The sequence below is a fragment of the Rousettus aegyptiacus genome, unplaced genomic scaffold, assembly GCF_014176215.1.
Source record: "Rousettus aegyptiacus isolate mRouAeg1 unplaced genomic scaffold, mRouAeg1.p scaffold_m13_p_9, whole genome shotgun sequence".
NCBI classification, from domain to species: Eukaryota; Metazoa; Chordata; class Mammalia; order Chiroptera; family Pteropodidae; genus Rousettus; species Rousettus aegyptiacus.
The window spans coordinates 21,627,184-21,652,990 of record NW_023416312.1 but is presented as its reverse complement, the minus strand read 5'-3'; the positions used below and the strand labels follow the sequence as shown (position 1 = coordinate 21,652,990).

Below are 25,807 nucleotides of genomic sequence, written 5' to 3'. Positions count from 1 at the left end.
AGTAGACTAGATGCAACAAAGAAAGGATCAGTGAACTCTCAGACTGGGTAGTAGAACTCATCCAATCAGAGCAGCAAAAAGAAAAAAATAATAATAATAATTTGAAAAGTAAAGATAGCTTAAGTGACCTATGTGACAATATCAAGCAAACTAACATTTGCATTATAGGAATCCTGGATGGAGAAGAAAGGGACAGAAAACTTATTTTAAGAAATTATAGCTGAAAACTTCTCTAACTTGGGGAAATCAACAGACATCCAGATGCAGAAAGATCAGAGTTACAAATAAGATGAACTTGTAGACAAAAAAGGGGTTCTATGGAAAGCTCACAGGGTGATCTGATCATAAATTCTTAATTGGATAGGTCATGGTGGGTAGTCACACCCCAGGCACATAACTTTTTGAGTAAAAGAAATTATCTTTGCCTTAAGGAAGCCCTGCCCATTGTTTCTGTGCATATAAGTTAACACAACTTGAAATACCCTCTTTTATATCCCTTCTTCTAACATATTATCACCCTTTCAGACCTCCTCTTTGTATAATGTGACCACCCTCAAGAGGGCACAAGATTTTAGCTATCCTGTAATTACTACAGATCATGAAAAGGGAACACTATTGCCATGACTGGCATAGACTAATTATGATTCACCTCTAGCAACTGGGTATATCATAACTGGGCACATTATTACACATTAGGATTCTTTTAGGAAGAAGGGGGTAAAATGGTTTTTAAAAGATCAATAATCAACAGTGTCTACTACACATCTCTTCATTAGCAACACATAATACATTAATTCAGGCAATTATTTTCTCCCTAATAATATTGATATTGGTAGCAGAACAATCCATAATCAAACTGCATGAGCACAGAATTTCTAGGATAATGGATAATAGGAATAATACAAGAGGTAGTAGTGTGGAGAAAGCAAATTGAATGGTGTATGCTGGAACAAAGTATCTTTTCATAGTAAATTGAGGAATACTAAAATTTCTAGTAGATAATTATTTACTTCTGTTTTTGTCTAGACTAGAGTTTGCCTTGAATTTTAACATTTTAAAACAGGAAACAGCAAAGTGAAATGTAATGGTTTTAATGAAAAACTAATAAAAATTCTAGGTTTATGGGGAATTATTATTTTTATTAGTTTACCTCATTTTAGTTTTTAGCATGCACCTGGGTCTTAATAATGTAATCTAAGTAATAAAAACATATCTTTGTAAAATTGAAGTTTCATTAAATTTAAATACAACTATTTCTTTCTCATCTCCTCTACTTCAGACATTACTCTGGAATTATAACGAAACCTCATCAATTTATTTAGCTTAAAGACAATTTCCTTGAAAATGATCTCACCATTAAACTAAACGAGTTCAAAATTGTCTAAAAGTTCAGGTTGACACTTCTCAGATAATAACAAGAAATATCAGCCTATACCTATATTCCTTCCTACTCGGCCCAACTATATTGCAAGTTCTAATAGATTTTCTTCTCTTCAAGATATCCTGCTTTGTGCTCCAAATGTGTTATCTCGTGGTATGATGCTCCTGAGTACTATATTAGGAATCAAAAACCAGGAGTTTCAATTCCAGTCAGAAATCAAGTATATCATAGGTCTTTTTTGCACTCAGAGTATTGGTCTAAAGATGGAAAGAATATCACCTGCTTTGCCTGTCCCAACTGGTGGTGTTCTAAAGCATTTTGAAACAGTAAAAATAAAAATCAGCTAAAAGCAGGTACCGGCCACCAATTTTTCCATTTTGATCATATCTGGGCTTGAATAAGTATATTGTGATATGCCTTTATTAGTAGCCTAATAAGAACCAGCATAAGAAGCCTAGAGGTAAACTGTTCCATTGTAAAAAAACCCGGCATAACCATCACCAGTTAAATTAGGAGGAAACTGTGTTTAGTGTGGAGGGAAGGGAGGGAAGACACTGAATTAGGAGACTGGGTCCCATTTTGGTTTGCACTAATTGGTACCTTGTTATGGAAAAATGAGGAAATCAACAACTTCTCTGGGGCTGTTACTTCCTTATTTGTGAAATGAAGAGCTTTACCTGTTTGATTTTCATGGACTCTTATCAGTTATAAAGATGATTGGAGCCTATTCCATCAATCCTTCTTCAATAGAGAAATGGAAATAAAAATCAGCCTTTAGTCTATTCATGATGAGCCATGATTGATAGCGAATATTAGATTTGGGAATGAGATAATAACGATCAAATAATAATGCTATTTTAAGTTATGGCATCAGTGCAACCCTCTAAAGCATATAATTTAAGAAAAGGCCGATTGCTGTATGTGCAGTGGGGGAATAGATACCTTGTCTCAGCTTTTCAGTACCCAAGACCTAGGGCTGACAATATAGGACTATCGCAAAGTTCCAACTTCCTTTGCCACTGATTTTACTGTACCTTGGAAGTGGCTTAACTGAATCTTATTTCTACTGACACTCCAACCATGAGAGCTATCCATGTCAGAAGCCTTGCCCTGGGGGACTGTGCCCTAGCATGGCAGTGTGGTAGGGGAAAGAACCAGTGACAACTCTCAATAGTAAAGGAATTGGCAGCTACCCACTTTAACAGAAATTGATTTACAGTAGTGGCCTCACCCAGATGGGAATCTCTAAAGAGTGGGCAGGGGTGGTGAACCATTGCTGTATTTTATCAGATATACCGTGGAGTGAACAACACATTTTTATGTAATAAAAAGAGAGGGGAAAAAACATGCTTTCAACTAATCAATGACATGTCAGTGATTATAAACTATACCTCAATTTTCATAGAAGTTAAAATTTGAATAATCAGAGCATCAATGAAATACGGTAATATTTATTGGGTTTTGTCATCCACTTGTCTGAATACATTCATCAAGTAGCTACTTTTTTTCCTAGTCATAATTGTTTATACTTTTTCTGTTGGATATTGTGTCATTTTACTATATACAGCCTCTTCATAGAATGAATGGTTTGACTTTTTTCTTCTTTATTTTCCTTTTTTGGTGTATTAGGCTAAGAAATATAATTCCTTTGGTAACATGTAAACAAATCCTTGTTCTCTGAATTCATAGCTAATTTCCTCCTAGCATGCTACGGGAGGCATGCAACATCATCTTTCAGATGAAATGATACATTAAACATTTACCAAGCAAAGTTTCTGGTCTGGAGTTCTACTCAAATCCCAATTTAAATGTGAAGGTTTTATTCTTATCAAACCCACTGACAAACTGCAGCTTACTATTGGATAATATGAGCCATTTATAATAATGACAATGCTGCCCATCAAGCAGTCCAGCATCTCAAAGCAACAGTGTGGTGGCTGATAGGGCCACTAGGATCACTAATGCACATGGCTAGGTTGGCTTGTCACATTTTCATAGATTCAAAGTTACTGTTTAGACCCTAAGACTTTGAACTACTGAGGAGAGCTCCAAGAAATCCAATTATAGGGTACCTGCAAGAAAAGATCACTGTCATTTTATTCCCTGAGTGGGCATCCACTTAAGCAGTGGACTGGCTGATATGCCCCACTCCTGCCCCCTGTTCTCATATGAAAGGTAGAGTGGACTTGAGGAAAAGAAAGGTAGAGAACAGGGTCAGCAATAGAGCAGACCCTTTCCAAGGACAAAAAACGAGCTGTAAGAATTTCCCATAGGTTAAATAGATACTGTGGAAAGCCATGTTGCTGTTACTCTGCCCCAGAGAGCTATTTTCCAGGCAAAGGGCCCCAATAACAAGGGAGTGAATTGTGCATGTTGGAATAGGAACCAGCTATGGAAGAAGGCAAGAGGCCAACACAGAGTTGTAACTCCTATTCTTGGAACTGTGTTGTAGGGAGGCTTCTTCTAGGACCCCTTGAAGAACATGGTGGACCTACCACCCAACTTATAAAATAGATGCCTCAAAGAATTAGTGGCAGCAAAGAAGCGGCTACAACAATACCAATTAAGTTAGAGGCATCTGTCCTTTTTCCTCTTCCTTCCCACCAATCCTCAAAATACCAGAGGAGAGAGAAAGGGGAAGAGGTAAGGGGTAAAAAGCAGATCATGCCCCTCTCCTCACTCCTCAGTCTTAAGGTCAAGGTCTAGCAGGAGCTGGAGGAGCAGAGGATGAAAAGGTAAGTATAAAACAAATCCAACACTGAAGTTTTAAATGGAAGAGAGTGGATAGGAGTTTTTATGCCCAAAGTGCTTATAAAGGTATGAAATCTGCCTGTTTCTAAGGCACAGAAGTTTAAACCGTCAAACTAGAGTGGCTACAAAAGGCAAGGTCTTTTTAGACACATAATTCTTCATTTATGTGACCTTAAATTCCAGTGCAAGAGTGCCATGGAACTTTTGGGATTCCACCAGATCTATTAGAAGAACCCTTTCTGGCAAATTAATTCTAACAAGGAGCACTGATGAGTTCAGTGCAATCATGGGTAAACAGTGGCATATCTGGAAGGTTAGACATTGCTGTCTACATATGAGGAGTTATATTAAAGCTATAGTGGAGATGATTCTATAAGTGATCAAAAATGGATCTGTCAGCCCCACCAGTACCCAGTCTCTGAGGGTAGGTCTGAAAAAAATGAACTGGCACTGGGAGAGGAAACCCGCTGAGGTAACTTCAGGTCAAGGTTAACAGACTGCTGGCATGGGCTAGGGAGACCCACACTGGAGCCAAGTCCACTGCTTTGGGAATATACAGGCTGAAACCTTCCAAATTATGTTACTACCATAACCTGAAAAGAATAACTGAAACTACATAAGATTTATAATCTACAAAAGAGCACAACTGCCAGAGAATAAAGTTCACCACTAATTTAAAAATAACATCAACAATATAATCAATAAAAATTTACATCAAATGATCACATAATGGCAAAACTGATGCCTGCCTGTAGAAGTCAGACCTTCCTCATCTCTCCAGCAACTCAGAATACCAACTGCATAAAATAACATAATTTAGCCTTGTTTAACTTATTCTCAAGAGGTTCCAAAAGAAGTAAAATGGAAGCCTGTGGGAGTCCCAGGAAACCATTCCCATGTGGCTGAAGGGAAACTGCATATGTGACTGCCCCAGGAGGGGCTGGGATGGGTCTAGGGAAGGTACAGGAAGATTTGGATGGAACTGCATGGAGTATGGTTGGGAGATGACCACAGCACCACCCCATGTTTGAACCCTATATGTCTATACCCAGACTCAACTCCTACCTCCCTTCCTTCCTGAATTCCCTCATCTCTCATAGGACAAAGTTCTAAATCAGTGTCTCGGGTGCCATCAATGGATCATGAAAGACTAAGTGAAATAGGAGTTTCTCTAACAATACTGAAGAATCTGAGTTTCTGCCTGCAAGAGTGATGAGTAATTATTCTCCCAGAAATTAATGATCCAACTCTTAAATACCTCAGACATTGAGCATCTACTGTAATCACTATCTCTAACCACAAGTAAAGATATCTCGTGCATGGTACCTCCTGCCATGGACTTTGGATTCAGAGATTTCCAATGTAGTTTTTGTAACATATACTTGTATGAAGGGGCACTGCATGTCTCTTTCTTCGATTTCTTTTTCAGCAATTTCCACACAAAACGAATTTAAATAGCAACACTTTGGAATGAAAGGTATTATCTAAAAAGGAATCTCTGGACTTCGGTTTAAAACCCTTGGATATCAGTAGAGCATGGAGTGCACAGGGAATACGATAAAGACTTGGGATGATACACCCAGACAGGACAGTCATCCACATCTCCATAAATACTACCCACTGCAAAGCTTTTTGAGTACTCCACTTTTAGTTGGACCACTTGCTGTAAAATCTAACAAAATGTTATCTACTGATCACCTACATTAAAATCCCCAAGACTGATCATTAAGGGTGGTTCCCTGGTCCCACTGAGATCTGTAGACCATGGACTACATTTTTAAAGTACTTTATTTTGAAATAATTTTAGATTTACAGCAAAGTTGCAAAGATAGTACAGAGGATTTCTCTGTACCCCTCTCACCCAGTCTCTGCTAATATTAGCATCTTACATTGGGATGGTATATTTATTTTAATTAACGAATCAATATTGGTCCATTACTATTAGCAACAGATTTGGATTTCACTAGTTCTCTCACTAATGACCTTTTATTCCAGAATCCAATCCACATTGTATTTAATCATCACGTCTCTTTAGTCTCCTCTGGTCTGTGAGAGTTTCTCAGTCTCTTTCATGACCTTGACAATTTTGACAAATCAGGTATTTTGTATAATGTCTCTCAATTTGGATGTCTCTCATAATTTTCTCATGATCCCACTGGGATCATGTTATAAGATTTTTGGGGAAAACACCACAGAAGTGAAGTCTCTTCTCATCACAGGACATACATGATTTATCACTGATGATGATAACCTTAATCAACTGGTCAAGGCAGTGTTCCCCAGTTTTCTCTAATGTAAAGTTATTTCCTCCCACTTCCCATACTTTATTCTTTGGAAGAAGATCATTAAGTCCAAGCCACACTCATGACAAGCAGAGAATTAAGCTCCCTCTCCTGGGAAGGGGAGTATTTACATACATAATTTGGAATTCTTGTGTACTGCAGACTTGTCTTTTCTCTATTTATGTATTCCTTTATTTATATCATTATAGACTCATATATTTATTGTATGCTTTGGATTATAAACCAATACCACATTATTTATTTTGTTGCTCAAACTGTTCCAGATTTGACTATTGAGAGCTCCTTTAGGGTGGCTCCTGTATCCCTTTGAAACTCTCCCAATCTGTTTTCTTGAGCACTTTCCTATCTTCTGGTACTCCAATATACTCCAGCTCATCTTGCATTCTCCTTGCCCCAAGCCTAGAATCAGCCATCTCCCCTAAAGAGTTCAGGTTTCTTTTACTGTGGAATGGTATTAGAAACACAGATCTATGCACCGAGCATGACTATGCAGTTTCAGTAAGCAGCCAAGCTGATTCTTATGCACTCTAAAATTTGAGGACAGTCATTTTGCAGAGTTGAACACAAATAAACTAGAAATGATTTATGAAGAAAAGTTCTAAAATAGTTGCTTCCAAAAATTACTATTATTTTCTTCATGCTAGTTCAAGATTAAAAGTTCCAAAATGCAGGCAACCCTCACAGGTCAACAGAGAAAACAGTAGTAGATTTAAAAATCTACTAATTCAGCACCTAAAACTGGAATATATTTATTAAAGGCTATCTCTGTGCCAGGCACCAAGCTAAGTGCACATCCCCAAACCTAATGATGTAGGTATATTTTCCCCATTTTAAAAGGTACAAAAATTGAGGCCTCGGAGATGAAATGTTTCACAAGCAATACAGTCAGTAGGTGGCAGAGCTGAGACAGCAAATCAGGTACATCTGATTCTCAAAGCAGAGGATTTTGCTAGGCATTCTGATAACTACTGCTTGTGTGAGTGAGCCCTTGTGTGTATGTCTCAAACACCATGAGGGAGGGTCACTTTATTCACTGTTGTATGCCCTGTGTCTGTCGCATAGTAGGCATTCAGTAAATAATGTCTGAAATCTGACCACATTTCTATGTGGTGAAAATGAGAACTGCAAAGTGTCATACATTTTCTTCCACTATATGCCATAACTAGAGTTGCGTTCCAAATTAGATTAAAAAAAAAAAGGTCCCTCATAATACTGAAATCAGACTTCCAAATTCATACAGTCCAGATTTGGGGGTGATGAAAATATTAATAAATCTGTTTTGAATGACAAATTTTAGTAAATAAAATGACAGTTAATTACTAGCCTAAGAGTTGAAAGAAAATCCCAAAAGCTTATCATTTTCTTTACTGCCAGAATCAATCATGAATTTCAAAGATCAAATTGTTGTTCAATGCTTAACAGAGCAGCAGATCCTTCTTAACATGTAACAAACATTATTCTGAAACAGTTGTTCTAAAATGGATCAAAGTATCATTTCTATTACTTATTAGACCAAAACCCTTGGGGAAACCTTATTGTAAATTGGTATGGACTTAATGGCATAGGCAAACTTAGATGATAGGCTTTAAACCATAAAGAAGTGAAGGAACATAATACCAACATAATAAAAAATTTAAATTAAGTCCACATCTATCAGCTAACTTGTGAACAAGCTTTAAACCACTTCTTCCTATGAGTTAAATGTACTTTGTAATATGCCAATCCATTTGTTCATTCTTTTATTCATTAATATTTACTTAATTCCTATTATGTGCCAGCATTGTTTTATATGCTAAAGACCATAGCTATGAACAAAATATATGAGGAATGCTGCTGTCATAGACCTAACAGTTCTAGGGGGAGAGCATCAATAAACAAATACAGCAAACAGATGTCAGATGGTGGTAAGTGCTGAGAAGAAAAGAAATTCACAAAAGGGGCAAAGGTTGCAACTTAAGGTAAGATACTTCCTCAAGGAGAAAATGAACTTGACCTGAGAGTGGTGAGGGAGCTCAGCTATATCCATCTGGAAAGAATAGGTAAGTGCCAAAGCCATGCTCTTGTCAGGGGCCATAAGAAAGCCATAGCAAAGTCAATAAGGGGTGGAGTGTCATAGGAGATGGGGTAAAGAAGTAACTGCAGCCATGGTGAAGTGTGTGTGGGGTGGAGAGGGATGGGGACTGATAATGTAGCTCTTTGTGGGTGATTTTGAGCACTTTGATTTTTACTGAGGGAGATGAGAAGCCATTACAGAGAAGAGGCTTGAAAGGATCACTCTAGCCTGCTGTTTTGAGAATCTACTATGAGGAGGGGGCTAAGAAATCATATAGATACAAAAGTAATTAATGGTAGCTTGGATGTGAAGTGGTAACAAGTAGAGAGACTGGGAGGTGGCTAGGTCCTAAATACATTTTCATGTTAGAAACAACACTGTTGGTAGACGGGGTGTAGGATATAAAAAGGAGAAGAGTTAGGGATGACAACAAGGTTTAGGACTTAGCAAAGAGATAGATGGACAGAGTTACCACTTACTGAGATCAGAAAGGTCGTGGTAGGAGCAAATTTTGGGGGAAGGACTCCAAATCTGCCTATGTTTAGTTTGAGAACCATATTCAGTTCAAAGAGGAACTGTTGAGTAGGCAATTAGTCATACAGTTCAGGACAGCCCTCTAGGATATAGATAAATTTGGGAGTCATTAGCATTTCAAGACCCAAGACTAGAAAAATTCAGCAGAGGATGAGTATAGAGAGAGCATAGAAGAGTTTTAAGAAGTGATATGGTTGACTCTAGGCGCAGTGACGTTGACCTCTGACGTGTGCATGCACACCTGAGTTCAGAAACATTGCTTGGTTGCAATTATTGTGGCCTGACAGATTCCAAACCACTGTAGCTGCCCTGCTGGGATATTTTGGAAAGAGGTGGTTGGCTTATCTGGATGGAGCTCTAATGCTGAGCACAGAGAAAAGCCAAGGGGGTAAAAAAAATGAGGTGGCTGTCGGAAGAGGATGTGGGGTGAAGAGAATTTTTTTCCCTAAAAGTTGTGTAGGCTAATGAGAATTACTCTATAAATAGGAAAAGGTGATGCTGGAGAGCACAGAGAATTGCTTAAGCAATTGCTAAAGGAGTTAGTTCCTTTATTTGTATCAAAGATTGCTGAAATGCAGCATCCTGTCTCTGCAGACAGGAATGGATATATACACGCATTGAGATGCATAAAGGCCAGAGAGTTAAGCACTGAAAACACTGTTCACCTTGAGAGTTAATGATAAAACTAATTTAAGTAATAAAAGAGGTCGGTAAGGTAGTAAGATATACAATTAACACATAAAAACCAACAGCCTACAAAACATATATTTGACAATGGATTTGAATCTAGAACATAAAAAGGACTCTCAAAACTCAATAATAAAAGAAAACAAACAATCCAATTAGAAAATAATCAAAAGAGTGGTTGTAGGGATGGGAGCTAGGAGGTCAGCAAAATGGGTGAATGAAGTCAAAAGGCCCAAACTTTCAGTTATAAAATAAGTAAGTCATGGGGATATAACATACAGCATGGTGACTACAGTTAATATTATATTGCATCTTTGAAAGTTGCTAAGATAGTAAATCTCAAAAGTTCTCATCACAAGAAAAAAATTGTAACTATGTGTGGTGATGGATGTTAACTAAATTTATTGAGGCAATCATTTTGCAATATATACATATACTGAATCATTATGTTGTACACCTAAAACTAATACAATGTTGTATGTGAATTATATCTCAATTTGAAAAATTAATGTAAAGAAAAAGAAAATAAGCAAAAGATGTGAAGGGAGAGTTCACAGAAGAGAATATATAAATGTAAAATAAGCACATGAAAAGTTGTTTGACATCATTAGACATTAAAGAGATGGAAGTTAAAACCACAATGTGATATCCCTATATTCCTATCAGAATGACTAAATAAAACATAGTAACAATACAAAGTGCTGGCAAGTATGCAGAGGAACTGATCAGTCAAACACTGCTGGCAGGAATGTAAAATGGTAATCTGTACAATAACAAATTAGTTTGTCAGTGTCCTAAAGAACTACACATATATTTATCATACAACCCAACAATTGTACTCCTTGGGATTTAGCACAGAAAAATAAAAACTTATGTCCTCACAAAAACCTGTACACAAATACAGCAGTTTTGTTTGTAATAGCCCCAAATTGGAAATAAATGCAATGTCCACAAAACTTATCAAACTGTATACTTGAAATATGTATGGTTAATGGTATGTCAATTATAACTCAATAAGGTTTTAAAAATCAATAGCTTACACATACACAAATAATAACCAGTTAGAATATATCATGGAAAGGATGCCCCATTTACAATAGCAACAGAGTAATACTTAGGAAACAACTTAAGAAATGTATAAAACCTTGAGTTCTTAAACCTTGAGCTCTTTCCTATTACCCCTGGGTCTTTTTCTACCTAATGAGATCAAATCTCCTTTATTTAAAATTTCTGCATCTGCTGCCTCTCAGATGTATTTGATGCCCTTTTAACACAGACATATCTGACATCCCTTGTTTAGCATCTAGTATTATTTTCGTGGTGCACAGGAGTGGATCTTTATAAAATGGCCACCTCTGGTAATGCAATTTACAGCTGCAGAGCTGTGACACAGAACTTACGCCACTGCCTGTGCTTTCCCACCCCTGCTCTCCTTGAATAGCATGTGGATTAAAGAGAGGTGAAAAGAACTGTTCTCACAGAGTAGGGAGGGGGGCTCAGGTATTTCTTTTATGTTGTATGAGAAGTAAAGTGTTTTAAAACGGTGTCAGCATCTATTAGCTTCCTCCACAGTATCTCTCTGATTAGGCAGAGTAAGGGGACAATGTTATCTATAACTTTCCAGAACAAAGCCTCCTGTGAAATAAATGCTTCCCCTTGCTAAGATGATAAATCTCAGCTCAGCAGAGTCCTATGGAAATGAGACCTGCCAAGATAGACCGACGTACAGGGACATGGACCTAGCTCTCCTACCCAGAGTGTTCTTACTTAGATGCCACTTTCAGAGTTCTTCACAAGGGTAATTTTTAATTGATAGCAGTGTACACCATTTGGGAATGCAGATTTCAGACATACGTCCAAAAGGTAGGCAAATCTGTGAACATTTTTTAAAATTCCAATATACTTACAGTTTTTTCATTATTTTCAAAAGCTTCTCTTGCTTCTTCGAATGTGCAGATTTCTTCTTTGCATTCACGCTCAATGTTGCCCTGTCTTACTTCTTCAAAAAGTCCATTTGCTCTTGGGAAGCGTTTTAATACTGAATTGGCTTTTTCTCCCATGAGGAAAACTAAAAAGAGACACAATAATAAGCTAAAAATTATAATAAAAAGCCATGTGAAAAGTTAATATACAAGATGAAACCTGCTACATGCTCTTTAGGAAACAGAGCCAACACCCTAAACCTCTCCTGGAGTCAGCAATGAAGTCATCTTTAGCTCTGAGACACCACATCTGCCATCTTCCTCCTCATATGAATATGTCCTTTCAGTAGCAGTTGCCCTGGGCAGGGACAGTGACATAATTAACTATGCTATACCACGCTTTAGCACATTCCTGCCAACCATGGGTATTTAAATATAGTAACTGATACCAGGACTTATACCCATTACTGTAAGTGGATACCTCCAGGCACTCTGCTGTTGGACAGCAGCAAGCAAGTCAAAATCCGTCTCTGGACTATCAGTCTTGTTCCTCAAAGTAAATACAAATAAAACTCCAATTGACCTAACAATATAAACATGGAGAACCCTTACTTATATTAAAAAGGTGACAGGGCCAAGAAATTAGGATAATTTTGGCCATAATTCATTCCACAGAACACTAATAATTTTGTTCTAAATTCACTTAACTACATTGTGACACTTTAGTATATTCAACCCCATTTCATTATCTTTCAGAACAAGAAAATTCTGCATGACTTATAGAAACATTTCATATAAACATTCAAAATGGACATTTATGATACCCAATACACTAAATAAGACAATAGTTACATGCATAGTTATGGGAAATTATTTTTATTTTTACACATTCATTTAAAACTATACTTCAATTACATTTTTCTAAAAGTGTCATGCTCATTTGGAGAGCATGAAATGAATTCAGAAATTAATCTCCACTAATACAAAGAAATTAGAAAATTCTCTAATGTTATGGACTTCTGACATGGGAGAAGGCACATTACAGGTCCTTTAAGATATTTTCAAACTTTCTATATTTTGTAAAGAATATTTTGAAGAAAGTAAAAAACAGTAAATGTTCTTTTTAAAAATGGCAACAATAGCAATGAATTTAAGGTTTAGCTCATTATAGAAATGTGTATTTCACTTTCTAGAAGATATAGATTTGTTATACTGAGGATTCTTTAAACTATCCAAACTGATAACAGTTAGACAGCACCTATACTAGGTTGAAAACTATGGTAGGCCTTCTATAAGTGTTTCCTTCCTTTCATACCTCTGAAGGGTAACCATCTATAAAGATGAACCATAGAGTGATATCATTAGAAGAAATCTTTACAAATAACAATTATGGTAAGTGATATGAAGGAAACTAAAAGGGAGCTATTGAGTTGGAGAATAGAAGTGGAATTTTCTAGCAGTGCTTCTCACAGTTTAGCAGCATCAGAATCCCCTAGAGGACTTATTATCATAAAGATTGCTGGGCCCAGTTCCCAGAATTTCTCATTCCATAGGTCTGGGTGAGGCCCAAAAGTTGCAATTCTAATAAGTTTCCAGGTAATGCTAGTGCTGCTGGTTTCACTACCATAATTTGAGAACCACTACCCAAATGTGAGTTCCTTAGAGAACTAGTTCTGAGGAAAGTGTTTATTGAATGCTGGGATTAACATATTTTTTTGATATGTCTTTCCCTCCTTTCTTTCTTTCTTTCTTTCTTTCTTTCTTTCTTTCTTTCTTTCTTTCTTTCTTTCTTTCTTTCTTTGCTTTCTTCTTCTTAGCTTTCTTCACTTACTTCAGGCCTTCCTTAAGGCCTTCCTTCCGTTACCTTCCTGTTCCTTCCTTCAGTTCCTTCCTTCTCTCTCTCTCTCTCTCTCTCTCTCTCTCTCTCTCTCTCTCTCTCTCTTTCTTTCTTATGGTGACACTGGTTAATGAAATCCAGTAAGATTCAAGCGTACAATTCAACAGTACGCCATATATATATTGTATTGTATGTTCACCTCCCATGGTTAATTTCTTTCTGTTACCACATATTTGACCCCCCCTTTCCCCCATCTACCTTCCCCCTCCTCCCTATCCTCTGGTAACAACTAGCCTACTGTCCATGGCCATGAGTCTCTTGGGATTAACATATTTAAAAAGATCTTTTGCTGAATGACTTTTTAGGACTCTTAGTATATATTTTATATTTGTAAATCTCCAGAAAAGGAACATGACACATGCATTTGTCATATTTATTTGACTATAGTGCCCTCTTATGAGGGACATTTTACTGAATTAATAACCACCTAGCCACTGGTTTTACTTATGATCTTTAAAATAACATACAAGTAAGTCTCTGCTATATAACAAGGCCAACTAATACATGAAGACGGTAACTGATTTCCCTCAAGGCTTCTTTTTTCCAAAATAAACATGTCTAGTTCTTTCATCTGTTGGTCATATAAAATGTATAGAGTCTCTGCACCATCTTTAGCTCATAAAACACAGCGTCCTACACTGAGTACAATACTCTATGTGTGGTCTGACAAGTGCAAAACTGATCAGGACTATCTGCTTCCTTGTTTTGAAACACAATAGATATGTTAATGTAGTCTAAAATATCCCTGGCTTTGGGGACAATTTTCTTTAATATAAACCAAACAACAATAATGTATTTTGAGCTTTTAAGGAAAACAACAACAACAATAACTAAATTCTCCTAAGATAAAATAATTTTCTTATATGCTATTTACATGGAAAGTGTGTGGAGGGGGCAGGGGGGGAGTGTCAAGGAATGCCTGTAACTCTTGTAACCAGAAAGCAGGCCAATTCAGAAAGGTAAGCAACTATAAGGCAATGTAGCAGGATACAGATCTTGTAATCCCTACCTAATCAAACTACCAAGAACATTCTACAAACACCTTCTGTGTATTTCTTATATGGGAGACAAAGTAATATAATAGTGAGAACTCTAGAAACAATATCTGGCAAGATTTTATCTTGTTTGCTGAATATGGTCAATTAGAAGATACCACCTGGAGTAAGAATCTGACTAGTAAGGAAGATATTGTTATTGATTACTTATGCCTGCAATATAATCAGGAACAGGAAGTTGTGGCAGAGTATTTGCCAATACTTATCAAAATAATTTGGAAATCTAATGGATGATAACAGCATTAGAATATTTTCAACGTGGAAACAAAATAAAGGGAAAGGGAGCAGCTTGGATCTATGGGATAAGATCAGATTATCTGTTCCTAAAACACCGGACAATTTCCATAATGCAAGCGTTTGTATTTGGACTTCTAAAAATAAAGCCGTGATGTTTGAAACTAAAAATGAACACTTCCCTCTTCCTCTTATCAAATTGTGTGAGTTAGCCCACAGCTGTCAGGAATCATGTGCATGCCTTCATCAGAGATTACATGATGTGACAAGTATATAGAATGTAAATGTACTTTGAGCACACAGCACTGAGGTATTATTCAAAGCATGTACTTTTCTCATTTAAGGAAGCAAAGACAAATCTGTCTTATTTAGATTCAGTTAGGACAGATCCTTGTTAAAGAAAATATTTAAAATCTAAGACTGATACACATATGTTCACCTACAAAGTAAGTATGTTTACTGAAAAAATATAACTACTTTTTCATAATTTCAAAACAAATAGCTGTCACCCATGCTTTTTCTTCAAAACAAAATAATAAAAATAGGTGAAATAAGATGGCTTCTCAAGGAACTCCCTAAATTACTGCCTTAAACTAATATATACAGTGTGTAATAAATTTTCAATGCATTGCAGAATACTAAAACTCATTTTAATGTCGAAAAATCTCTGCCAAGTGAAATCATTTCCATACATTTGCTGAAAAATAGCAGAGGATAAGGTCTGAAAATTAATGCCAATTTGGAAAAATCTCTACTCACCTAATACTTTTTTTGTTTTCCCACCTTGGGTCTTATTTTGATAAAGAAGTCATTATTTATTTAAAGTTGCAAAGGTTTACATTTTTCTCTTAAGTGAACAAAATTCTTTTTCTTAAGACTTATTTACTGAACATAGACTATGTACAATGAGATCATGACAAGTCACAAAGATGAAAAGCAGATGGCCTCTGCCCTCAAGGTTCTTCAGTGCAAGAGATAACAAAGATAAAAGATACAGAATGAGCTCTAAAGCAAGACCTAACAGGGCGGATGTGTTTTGAGGTCAAAAGGCAGGCATATTTCTACTGGGTAGGCATGTTTAGGGGCTGGGGGAGAGACCTGGAGAAGGATCTCTGAAAAGTATGTTTGAGCTGGTCTTTTAAAAACTAGCAGAGTTGGGACATGCAAAGATGGCAAAGGACATCCTAGGAAAACAAAACAGCAAGTGAGGACTTGGTATTGAATCAAGCAAGGGTCATAAATGAGGAATAGCGAGCTGGGCAGCAGGGCCAGAATATAAGATTCAAAATAGGAAGACTGGGAAATGAAACTGGAAATAGCCATGTCATGGAGGCACTTAATGTTAAGCTATTAAACTATGTGACAGCATTCAAAATTTCAGACTGATACTTCTGGAAGAATAACCTACAAAACATATATGAAACAGAGTTGGAGGTAGGATGAGGAGAAATGAAGAGGAAAAGGCCAGGCAAAAGGCTACGACAATACACCAGGTTAAGAAATAATGACACCACACATTAGAATGGTGGCTATCTAAATGGAAAGAAAGGGACAGATGGGAGAGACAGATATTGGGTGATTTCTTTGACAACTGTATCCATCATGCACCTTATTCCTCAGTCAAACCAAGTCTTACCATTCCCCAAATAAGCTCTTTACTGTTTCCATAATTTTTATTTTACTGCCTCCAGTATTTTATCTGCCTAGAGAACTCCTATTCCGTTCAGATATAACATCCTCTAAAACCCTTCCCCAGATTCTACTCCCCACTTCATTAGACTCTCAGTATTTATGTACACTTAAATTATAGCAATTTAACTGTATAATTTTTGATGTGCCTATCTGGTTCTCTCTCAAGACTAAGCTTCTTGAGGGCAGGAATCATGTATTATTAATATTTTGATCCAATCTCTATCTTTCATAACACCTAGTAAAGAACTTGGTACAGAACAGATTACAATACGTGTGGAATAAATGAAAAGCAGAATGGAAGACTGGGTGACTAGAAGCTAGGAAGCCATGGACCATGCCTCTAATTATGAAACAGCACCACAAACTTAATATATGATTGTGAAATAAATACACTGACAGCAAAGTTTCTAGTGAGACAGCACTTGAATATCCTTTTTTTTTCAGCATGAGAAATTACCTTCAAAATTCATAGAATACTTCTATGTGTGCTCTCCTTGGAGCAGATATTTTTTTGTTCTGTAAGAACCATTTAATTTCCTCTAATAGTTGTGTAGAGGTAGAGTAACTGAACATCAACTCTTCTGGGAAGAGGACATAGCAGATGCTTTTTAGCCTAGCAAGGAACTAGCACCTCAAGATGTACACCAAGGTACCCCAGGATGCTGCTGCAAATTCATAAAGAATGAGCAGGATATTTTACATTTTTGAAGGAAATGTATTGATACTCAGTATCTGTTGGACACCACACAAACTACTAAGTTAAGGTAGCTCACAGAGTGAAAGAAAAACAGCAAAATGAAGTTGATTTTGTCAAGAAAGCAATATAAAATGGAGCAGGGAGGCCTCTGGGAAATTGAGCTAACTCACTCCCTTTTCCATGTGAAACTGAACTTTTGAATTGCACTAAATCAGTGGCTGCATCCTGATTCAGTTCCTGGAACTCATTTCATATTACTGAATTCTCTATTAAAAATAAAATTTTCACCTAGGAATAGACATAAGCAATTAATCATGTATAGCATAGTTCAGTTTGCTTGCCAGCACCAATCACAGCTCTTTCAAAGCAATTTATATAATCCTTTTGAAAGTCCCTCTTTTTCTGTCTTTCTTTGCCTCTTGGAACACAGCTGGGGTTTCTCTCGGATTGCAATTACTAAAAAATATCCCCACATAAAGCTCTCTCTATATATATTTTTGCCTTAAAGTTCTTGGTCCAAATTCATCAACAAGTTTCATCATTAGATAATTCTACATTCATTTCCTTTGTGAAGCTGGATTTTTTGCTGTGATAAAAAGTGCTATGTGAAAAATCAATGTGGAATAGGAAACGTAGGTGGTATCTTCCTGTATCCAATATCTTCCACTATCCAATCTGATTCTTAGGTTGAGAAATTGTGCAGTGCCCAACAGGCACATACATCCTATTAGTAAGTAACTGCATGGCTATTGAAGGTTGAAATAAAAGTACTGTGTTCTTTCAATTTATGTATACTATTTTTCAAATAGCTACTAAGCTATCAGAATATATAAATATTAAGTTGTTTGGACCTAGCCACTTAATAAATAGAACTATTAAGTATTTCTTTTGGCCCCTGGCTGCCATGAAAAAAAAATCACTGTCACAACTGAGGGCATGGAAAACTCAGAAGTTTGGAAACCTCTGACCTAGAGACAGATAGAGTCCTGCCACTCTCTCCCAAACCCATTTGGCACACTGAACTTGAATGGGCTAGGAAGTTCCTGCTCTGAGAAAAGAGACCAGATCCCTTAAACTTCAAAGTCACTGAAACCTGTCAGATGGGTTATTGCTGTCCTGATATGAGTTACAAATATCAGGAAAACAATACTGAGTAGTCCTCCACACCATCCAGTCACATCACTCAGTTGTTGGTTATTCTCAATTAGCTACTCTGGCTCTATGAGCTTGGGAAAGAGGCCAGGGATATGAAAACAAACAACAGGGCAACTAAACAGCTGAAACACTGGGAAATCAGGCCTACTGTATTATGGAGTGAGCACAAGTGAGTGAAATGCTAGGTAGAAAGGTACCCTCCTCTTTTCCCAACCCACCTGGGGCAATCTATGCCTCAGTTACTGTAGTGATATTTTTAAACAAATGTAGTGATTTCTTTAGTGTCCTTGAAACTTCTGGGTACCAGAAAGCCTGGTTTGGGAGCCCTGGTTTTGATGTAAGACTATATGCCAGCAATCACTACAAGAATATCAAGAATGAGAGAATTAGGACTTTATACAAATGAACCCAGCATTCCATTATCTTCTTTAATGCAAGAGTCAGGGCCTATTCTTCTAGACCCAATATGTTACCTTAGAGTTCTTAAATTCCTCATAGGAACAGGGTTGGTCAGGGAAGGAAGACAGACATTCTTGTATTACCAAGAGCTGTGGTTGTTTAATTTGAGTAACAAATGTAATTTCATTGGTATTCCAAGTTTGTTAAGTGGTGCACATCAGTTACACATTTTAAAAGTGAGAAAAAAAGTTGTTAGAGCAAATAGCTATGTGAGGAAAGCAAAAACCCTAAGCTTCCCATCTGTAAAACTGAAATAACAGCGTGAATCTCACAGTTATAAATGAGGTAATGTAAATACAGTATTTTGTTCAGGACCACCTGTCAAATAATGGATGCTCAATAAATAGTATGACTTGCTGTCACTGCCATAGTGACAGTTATTCCGTGAAAAGAAAAACGAGATTTACCAAGATGATATAAAAATGCACTTAGGAAATACAGAATAAATGAGTAACAATCATATGATGTTTAGGATATTGTTTAGGAAGGCAGTAAATTATATGATCTATTTTTGAACTATTTCCATAAAAACAGTTTATAAAAAGCTTTAAACACATATTAACAAGATGAGCATCAGCAATTCACAATATATATTTATTCGAATGGAAAGTCTGTTCCTAGACATTGTTGTGTAAATGTTGCACCCAACTGAATCTAAAACAAGTCCACCCATTAACCAGAAAGCTGTTCTTCTCTTCTGAATAAATCTCTAATATCTTGTTTCGTTGTAAATTTTTCATAAAGACTGTAGAACATGCTAAATTATCCACTCATTTGAATCTTCTGTTTGTCACATGAAAACTGCCTTTTGAGAATATCTCGTTGAAGTCTAAGAAAGTCAACATATGTTCACCACTTTCCCCAACCCAGTACTGAGACAAATGAAAGTGCAAGGAAAGAGAAAAGTGTACTATGGTGAAAAGGTCCTGACTTTGGAGTCAGAATATGCAGATTCCTGTTCCAGCTCTGGCACTAAATTGGCTGCATGATTCTACATTTGTTGCTTAATTTATTGTTGCCTGTGTCCTACTTTATGAAGCTAAGGTGTTGTATATGATTTCCTAGGTCCTTTCAGTTGTAACTGTGAAGAGTTTTATAACTGGAAAAATGTTTGTTTAGTAGCAGTATATCATATTCAAACCCTTTTGGGATATGAATACATTATTTTCCATCCAAGCAACCACCATCCCCCAAACCAACAACAACAAAAGATAAACAAGAAGAGAAAATCAACAAGGCACCCTCTCCACTCAACCCTGTGCTCAGATTGATATGTGAAAAATCTTATGAAGTGTGACACTCATAATTCCTTGTTTTCTTGCTTCTAAGCCATTTTGATACTATTATTTACTCAGTTGTACATGCATACAATGCCTTCAGGATTTTTTCTGCTGAAGTAGGTATTTAAAAAGTATTTTTTTTTAAATCAGAGACTGATAGAAATAACTTTCCATGGAAAAACAAAGTCTCACATTCCAAGGTGACATTTCACTTACTAAAAACCAAAATTATACAAACTAAAAAGATGCTATTTGGATCATCTTCTTATTACTAAGGAAGGTAGAAAAAAGCAGATTATTTCCCAATTGTATTTCACCACTATAAGCTATTTGTGGAAATTAAATGGTTTGTTTGTTTGTTTTTTCATAGCAGGTAGACTTATTCAGAATTTGTTGTATGGTGGGACTCATGTACCCAAACAGGTTGTCACAAACTTGAAGCTTAGTTAGAATAGCATGTAACATAAGTGTTCATGGCAATTATGAAGCTGAAACCCATTCAAAAACTCAGATATTAAAAAAAATAATAATTTGAAGTTACAGAATTGAGCTAGTGAGAATGAGAAGTCACAAGATTTGAGAAGAAATGATTGTTATTAATATATTTAATATCTTGAACCTGCTTCTTAAGGAAATACGGTGGTTACGATCATTACCTAAGACTCTTAAAAATATATATCTGTATGCTACTGGAGGTATACAATGAAATGCCAAATGATAACAGGCAGGTTTCCAGGAATAAATGTGGAAAAAATGCCAAAAATGGATTTCTATAAGAGAGAAGACAAAGAAGGTAATGTAAATCTATAAAGTCAATATTCTTTAAAAACAAAACAAACATGTTCCTCTCAGAGTGAGTCTTATTAACTCAATATGGTTTGCTTAAAAGCCAAATTTTGGATCATATATTCAGATATCTCTTGTCTAATGATTTTATGGTTCATAAGAAATAATGAGATACAGAGACATGATCTAACAGTTTCTCCCACAAAGGAAGATAAAAGGCCAAATTTTCTTTGAAGAAGCCTTACAATTTATATTTCCTTATAATCCCTTCTTATCAAAAGGAATTATTTATGAAATGGGAGATGACAGCAATCAAGTTACTAGTAATGACAACAACTGATTTAAACACATGGTACTCTAACACATGATATTTATGGACTAGGGGCTATGCCTCACCCACAGGAAACAAACAAATATAGACTTAGCACATGGTCTAATTTGCACAAAATTAAGCACACGATCAGGTGGAATCATAAAAGCAGGAGAATTCCAAAGATGTATCCATCTCCTGTCACTAGTGGCACAATTATATCAGCAAGAATATCACTAGTCTTAGTGTCTACAGTTCTTACAACCATAAAACTTTATTTTTAGTTTATGGACCCTAACCACACTGATTACAGTTCTGTCTGGAAATAACTATAACTAAAATCACCAATTAATGAGAAAAAAGCAGATAGAACTCACCAAATATGAAATAAAGTTTTAAATACATAACTGTTACAGTAAATGCTTTACAATTTGTCAACATAAAGAGTATGACAGTATCTATGTGATAGTTAGCTGTAATCTATACTCTAAGAGTAGATAACTGTCCTGATAGAATGCATACTATATTTAATCAAAAAGCTACATTCCAGAGGTGGCTATTCAGATGTCATTCAAAGATAGCATTCAGCATTCTTTCCTGCCCAGAGCAGCAGAGTCTAATGGATTTAAGAAATGGAGTCTCATCGACAAATTAGTGCTTTTGTTAATTAGCACATGGATTTCAGAAATGACCTTTCACTGGTGAAATCAATGTTTATATGTGAATTTGCTCTAGAAATGATAGCAGAATTCAAACTTTTGCTTGCTCTGTCTGAAGAGGAGGTGCTACATACCAGGAGCACTTCGTTTCCTTCTTTCTTTCATGATGACTCCTAAGACCCCTTTAGAAAACCTGGGGTTTCACTGAGCACAGTGGAAGCCACTGATCCATTTCAATCCCTTCATTTTACTAACAAGAAAACTGAAGGTCAGAGGTTATGTGACTTACCCAAGGACATACTTGCTTGATTACAGGACCAGGACTATACCTTGGTTTCCAGAACCATAAAAGGCTCTCTTTTAGACTCAAATTACTTCTATGAAAAACATTATAATATGTAAATTCCAGCTTATCTCTAAAGATTTCCTTTATTCTAAATCAGTGATTCTCAACCTTGGGCAACTTTGCACCCCAGGGAACACTTGACAGTGTCTGGATACATTTTTGGTTGTCACAACTTGGAGGGGTAGGTGCCACTGGCATCTAGTGGGGAGAGGCCAAAGATGCTGCTAAACATCTTACAATGCACAGGACAATCCCCATAACAAAGAATTATCTGGTCCAAAGTGTCAATAGTCATTCCTAGGTATATATCCCAAAGAACTGAAAACATATTCAAATACAAACTTCTCCATCAATATTCATAGCAGTACTATTTACAATAGCCAAAGGGTGGAATATAACCCAAATGTCCACCAACTGATAAATGGATAATCAAAATGTGGTATAATCATACAATGGAGTATTTTTCAGCTGTAAAATGGAATAAGATACTAATACAACATAGATAAACCTAATATATATATATATATATATTATTCTAAGTGAATAAAGCCAAGCACAAAAGGTCACACACATGTTGTATTATTCCATTTAAATGTAATATTCATAATATATAAACCCATAGAGATAGAAAGCAAGTAACAATGTTGTCAGGGCCTGGGGAGAGGGAGGAATAGTGACCGCCTACTAACTGGGCATGGGGTTTCCTCTGGAGGTGATGAAATGTTGAAATGTTTTGGAACTAGACAGGTGTACAACATTGTGAATGCACTAAATGCCACTGAATTGTATATTTTAACATGATCAATTCTGTTATGTGGATTTTGCCTCAATTTAAAAAAAAATGTCAATCGTGATAAGGCTAAGGAACCATTCTAAACTTATTTACCAAAGGTTATTTTGTTCTTAAATAGGTAAACGTCAGGACTGCAGCAAAGACAAAAAGTATCAAGCGCTATGAGTTTAAAAAAAGAAAAGTAGCCCAACCCTTAAAGAGTGAGCTCAGTTTTTTGTTTGTTTTTTGTTTGTTTGTTTTTCTGGTGAGAAAAACTCGCCAGGAAAAAATAATGGCTGTTGTCACCTCCAAACAGATTCGTATTACTGTTATAAAATAATGAAGATAAGGATTTACAATAATTGGTGACATTGTCTAAACTGCTGAGGCATGAATATGCTACTGTAATAAAGAGACTTTCAGAGTCAATATAGGCCAGAAAATGAAATAATGAGTTGCCTTTAAATGTGTGCCTGCACTTGAACTATATGCCACAGAGCTGTCAAATAAAATTAGGCACTACATTATTAGGTAGTCACTTTACAAAGCTTATCAGTGTGAATATTCATTCCCCACTTGAAAATATGGAGCTCTATGCTCAGAGTTAAAGTTTAGGATTGGCCTCAACTGAGCAGTAGTTTGTCAGTGAATCAAAGAGCTTAGAGATTTACTATGGTAGTTATAAGCCATCTTTCCTTCCACAAAGTCTAGATAAGTGAGAGTTCTTTGGGCTAAAGGAGCCAGGCACATTCAGGGACCCAAAGGAAATATGCCGCTGTGTTTTTTATAGAGAAAACAAAGGCTGTACCTGGCAGCACTACCACTGTTTATCTTATAGTGTGATAATATGTGCATGCATACTATAACATCAAGGGCATCTTACCATTAAGTATGGTTACTGAAGATGAAACTGACTTTTCAGATTAAGATTTTATAGACCTAGGATTTTCTTCTATGCTAGGTAAAAGTTATTTCCAAAGCCTAAATACTGAAAGAGGAGAAACAGAAAAAATGCTAAGGTATCTTTGTATTTTTAATTATTCTCCACAAATAAGACCCGCCTGTTTGCTAGCATTCAGCTATTCTACATACTATTTCCTGTACAACAAAGTAAAATCAATTCTTTTGAAGAATCATGGCTAAATATTATTCCTATTTTGTAAAAAGGAATAGGAGAATCATGTGGTTAGCTATTATTGAGAGAGCATGATGAATTTCTTCCAGAAGCTCTGTTCTTAAGGTAAAGACAGTGAAATTAACCATCAATAACTGCATATTAGGCTAATAAATATCATCAATTGCTACTATAGCACTTAGAACATGCAATAGTGTGTTCTGACACAGAAAAAAAAAACAATCTCAGATGGAAAACAGGTGTTTTAAAAATCAAATTCTACTTGAACATTGTAACAAAAAGAATAACCCTAAAAGTTTTAAGCAAGAAGATTCCCAAGAAATTGCTTTTCTGTGGATTACTGCAATTTTTGTCATTTTGTCATGAATATACCAGTTTCTGGGATGGGGAGAGAGAGAGATAAAAAGGTAGAATAAAGTTTTAATTTCCATTTAAAGATGATTAAAGATAAAAACTCAAGTATCACATATGTAGTACTTTGTGAGCCTATACATACACATTTGCAAAATCCTCACATTCTCTTTGTGAAAATGTTAATTCTCTACTAAAATCTTATATTTAATTTTATTTATGCATGCTTTTCTTTTTTGTAACCCTTGTTGTCTCATCCTATTCTGGTGTTCCATGATATATTACATTGTATTAAGAAAAACTATGAAGATAAAAACATATCAATCAAGAAGGGTGACTTTTGCTAGGTAAGTGGTGTCTTAGAATCCTTGCTTTACACACCTCCCATTGTGGGTTGTATATAGCAAGCTTCTGAGTTGAAGTATCTTGTTGCGTACCTTGGGGCTGCCAATCAGTGCTGCTGTCTTCACAGCCATAGACCCCCAACTGCTCAGAGGATTTTGATATTTGAAACACTCCACTCACTGATACACCTATGTTTTAGCTGTTACCATAAATGGTGATGAACACTGAGCCATTTCTCTTTGCCTGTCTGTCTATTCCCCCATGTTGTGAAATATATAAACATCATCATACATCTTAAAAAAATATTTTTTCCACACCTATCACAGCAATAGATAGCTAGGTTTTTAATTAACTTTTATACACTACTGATGACTAGGGCATTCGGAATATGGTTTGTTGGAAGAAAATAAAAACTATATATGACATAAGTAGGCCTAAGTTTGTATTTTGGCTCTCTATAGGCTGCAGACTTTAGATAAGACTTTCTCTCAACCCTCAGTTTTGTAATATAGAAAATGAAAATAATAATCCCTATTAACATTACAGTGTTGTCTTAAAACTCAAATAAAATAATGTAGGAGAATTAGCTCTGAGTTCAAAGTGCTCTACAGATACTTATTAATATCAAAATAATTATATATTCTTGAGTCCTAAATACTAAGCCATAGCTCAGAGCTCATATGTAGTAAGTGGGATTTCAATGCCAAATACAATGGGCACTGATAGTGGCCTAATAAGAAATTAAACACACACGTCTGTTCTCAACTCATCCCTCACCATTTTTAAGACTTTGTTCATACATTTTTTTCACATTACGCAAATTAGAATGATTCATGTAACCCATATGTATAAATAATTTCATCTAATATCAAAGAATTCATCTCAATTTTAATTAAAATTTTTTACCTCTACTGCATGGGTTTCCAGCTGTGTTCTTTGTTTTCATGGCTCCTTAATTGATGCTAGTGCCATGTTTTTATAATATTTTCCTCTGTTGTCCCTT

At 36.0% G+C, this 25,807-nt stretch overlaps 1 protein-coding gene across 4 annotated transcripts in view; it reads right to left on the bottom strand.

The window, feature by feature from the left end:
* The window catches only part of PRRG1 (proline rich and Gla domain 1), an 84,056-nt gene that overhangs the window by 12,026 nt on the left and 46,223 nt on the right, over window positions 1-25,807 (bottom strand). For all 4 annotated transcript variants that reach the window (XM_016132732.2, XM_036226841.1, XM_016132733.2 and 1 more), the window contains exon 3: window positions 11,617-11,777. In XM_016132732.2, coding sequence (XP_015988218.1) covers window positions 11,617-11,777 — 161 coding nt within the window. The remainder of the gene's footprint in view (window positions 1-11,616; window positions 11,778-25,807) is intronic.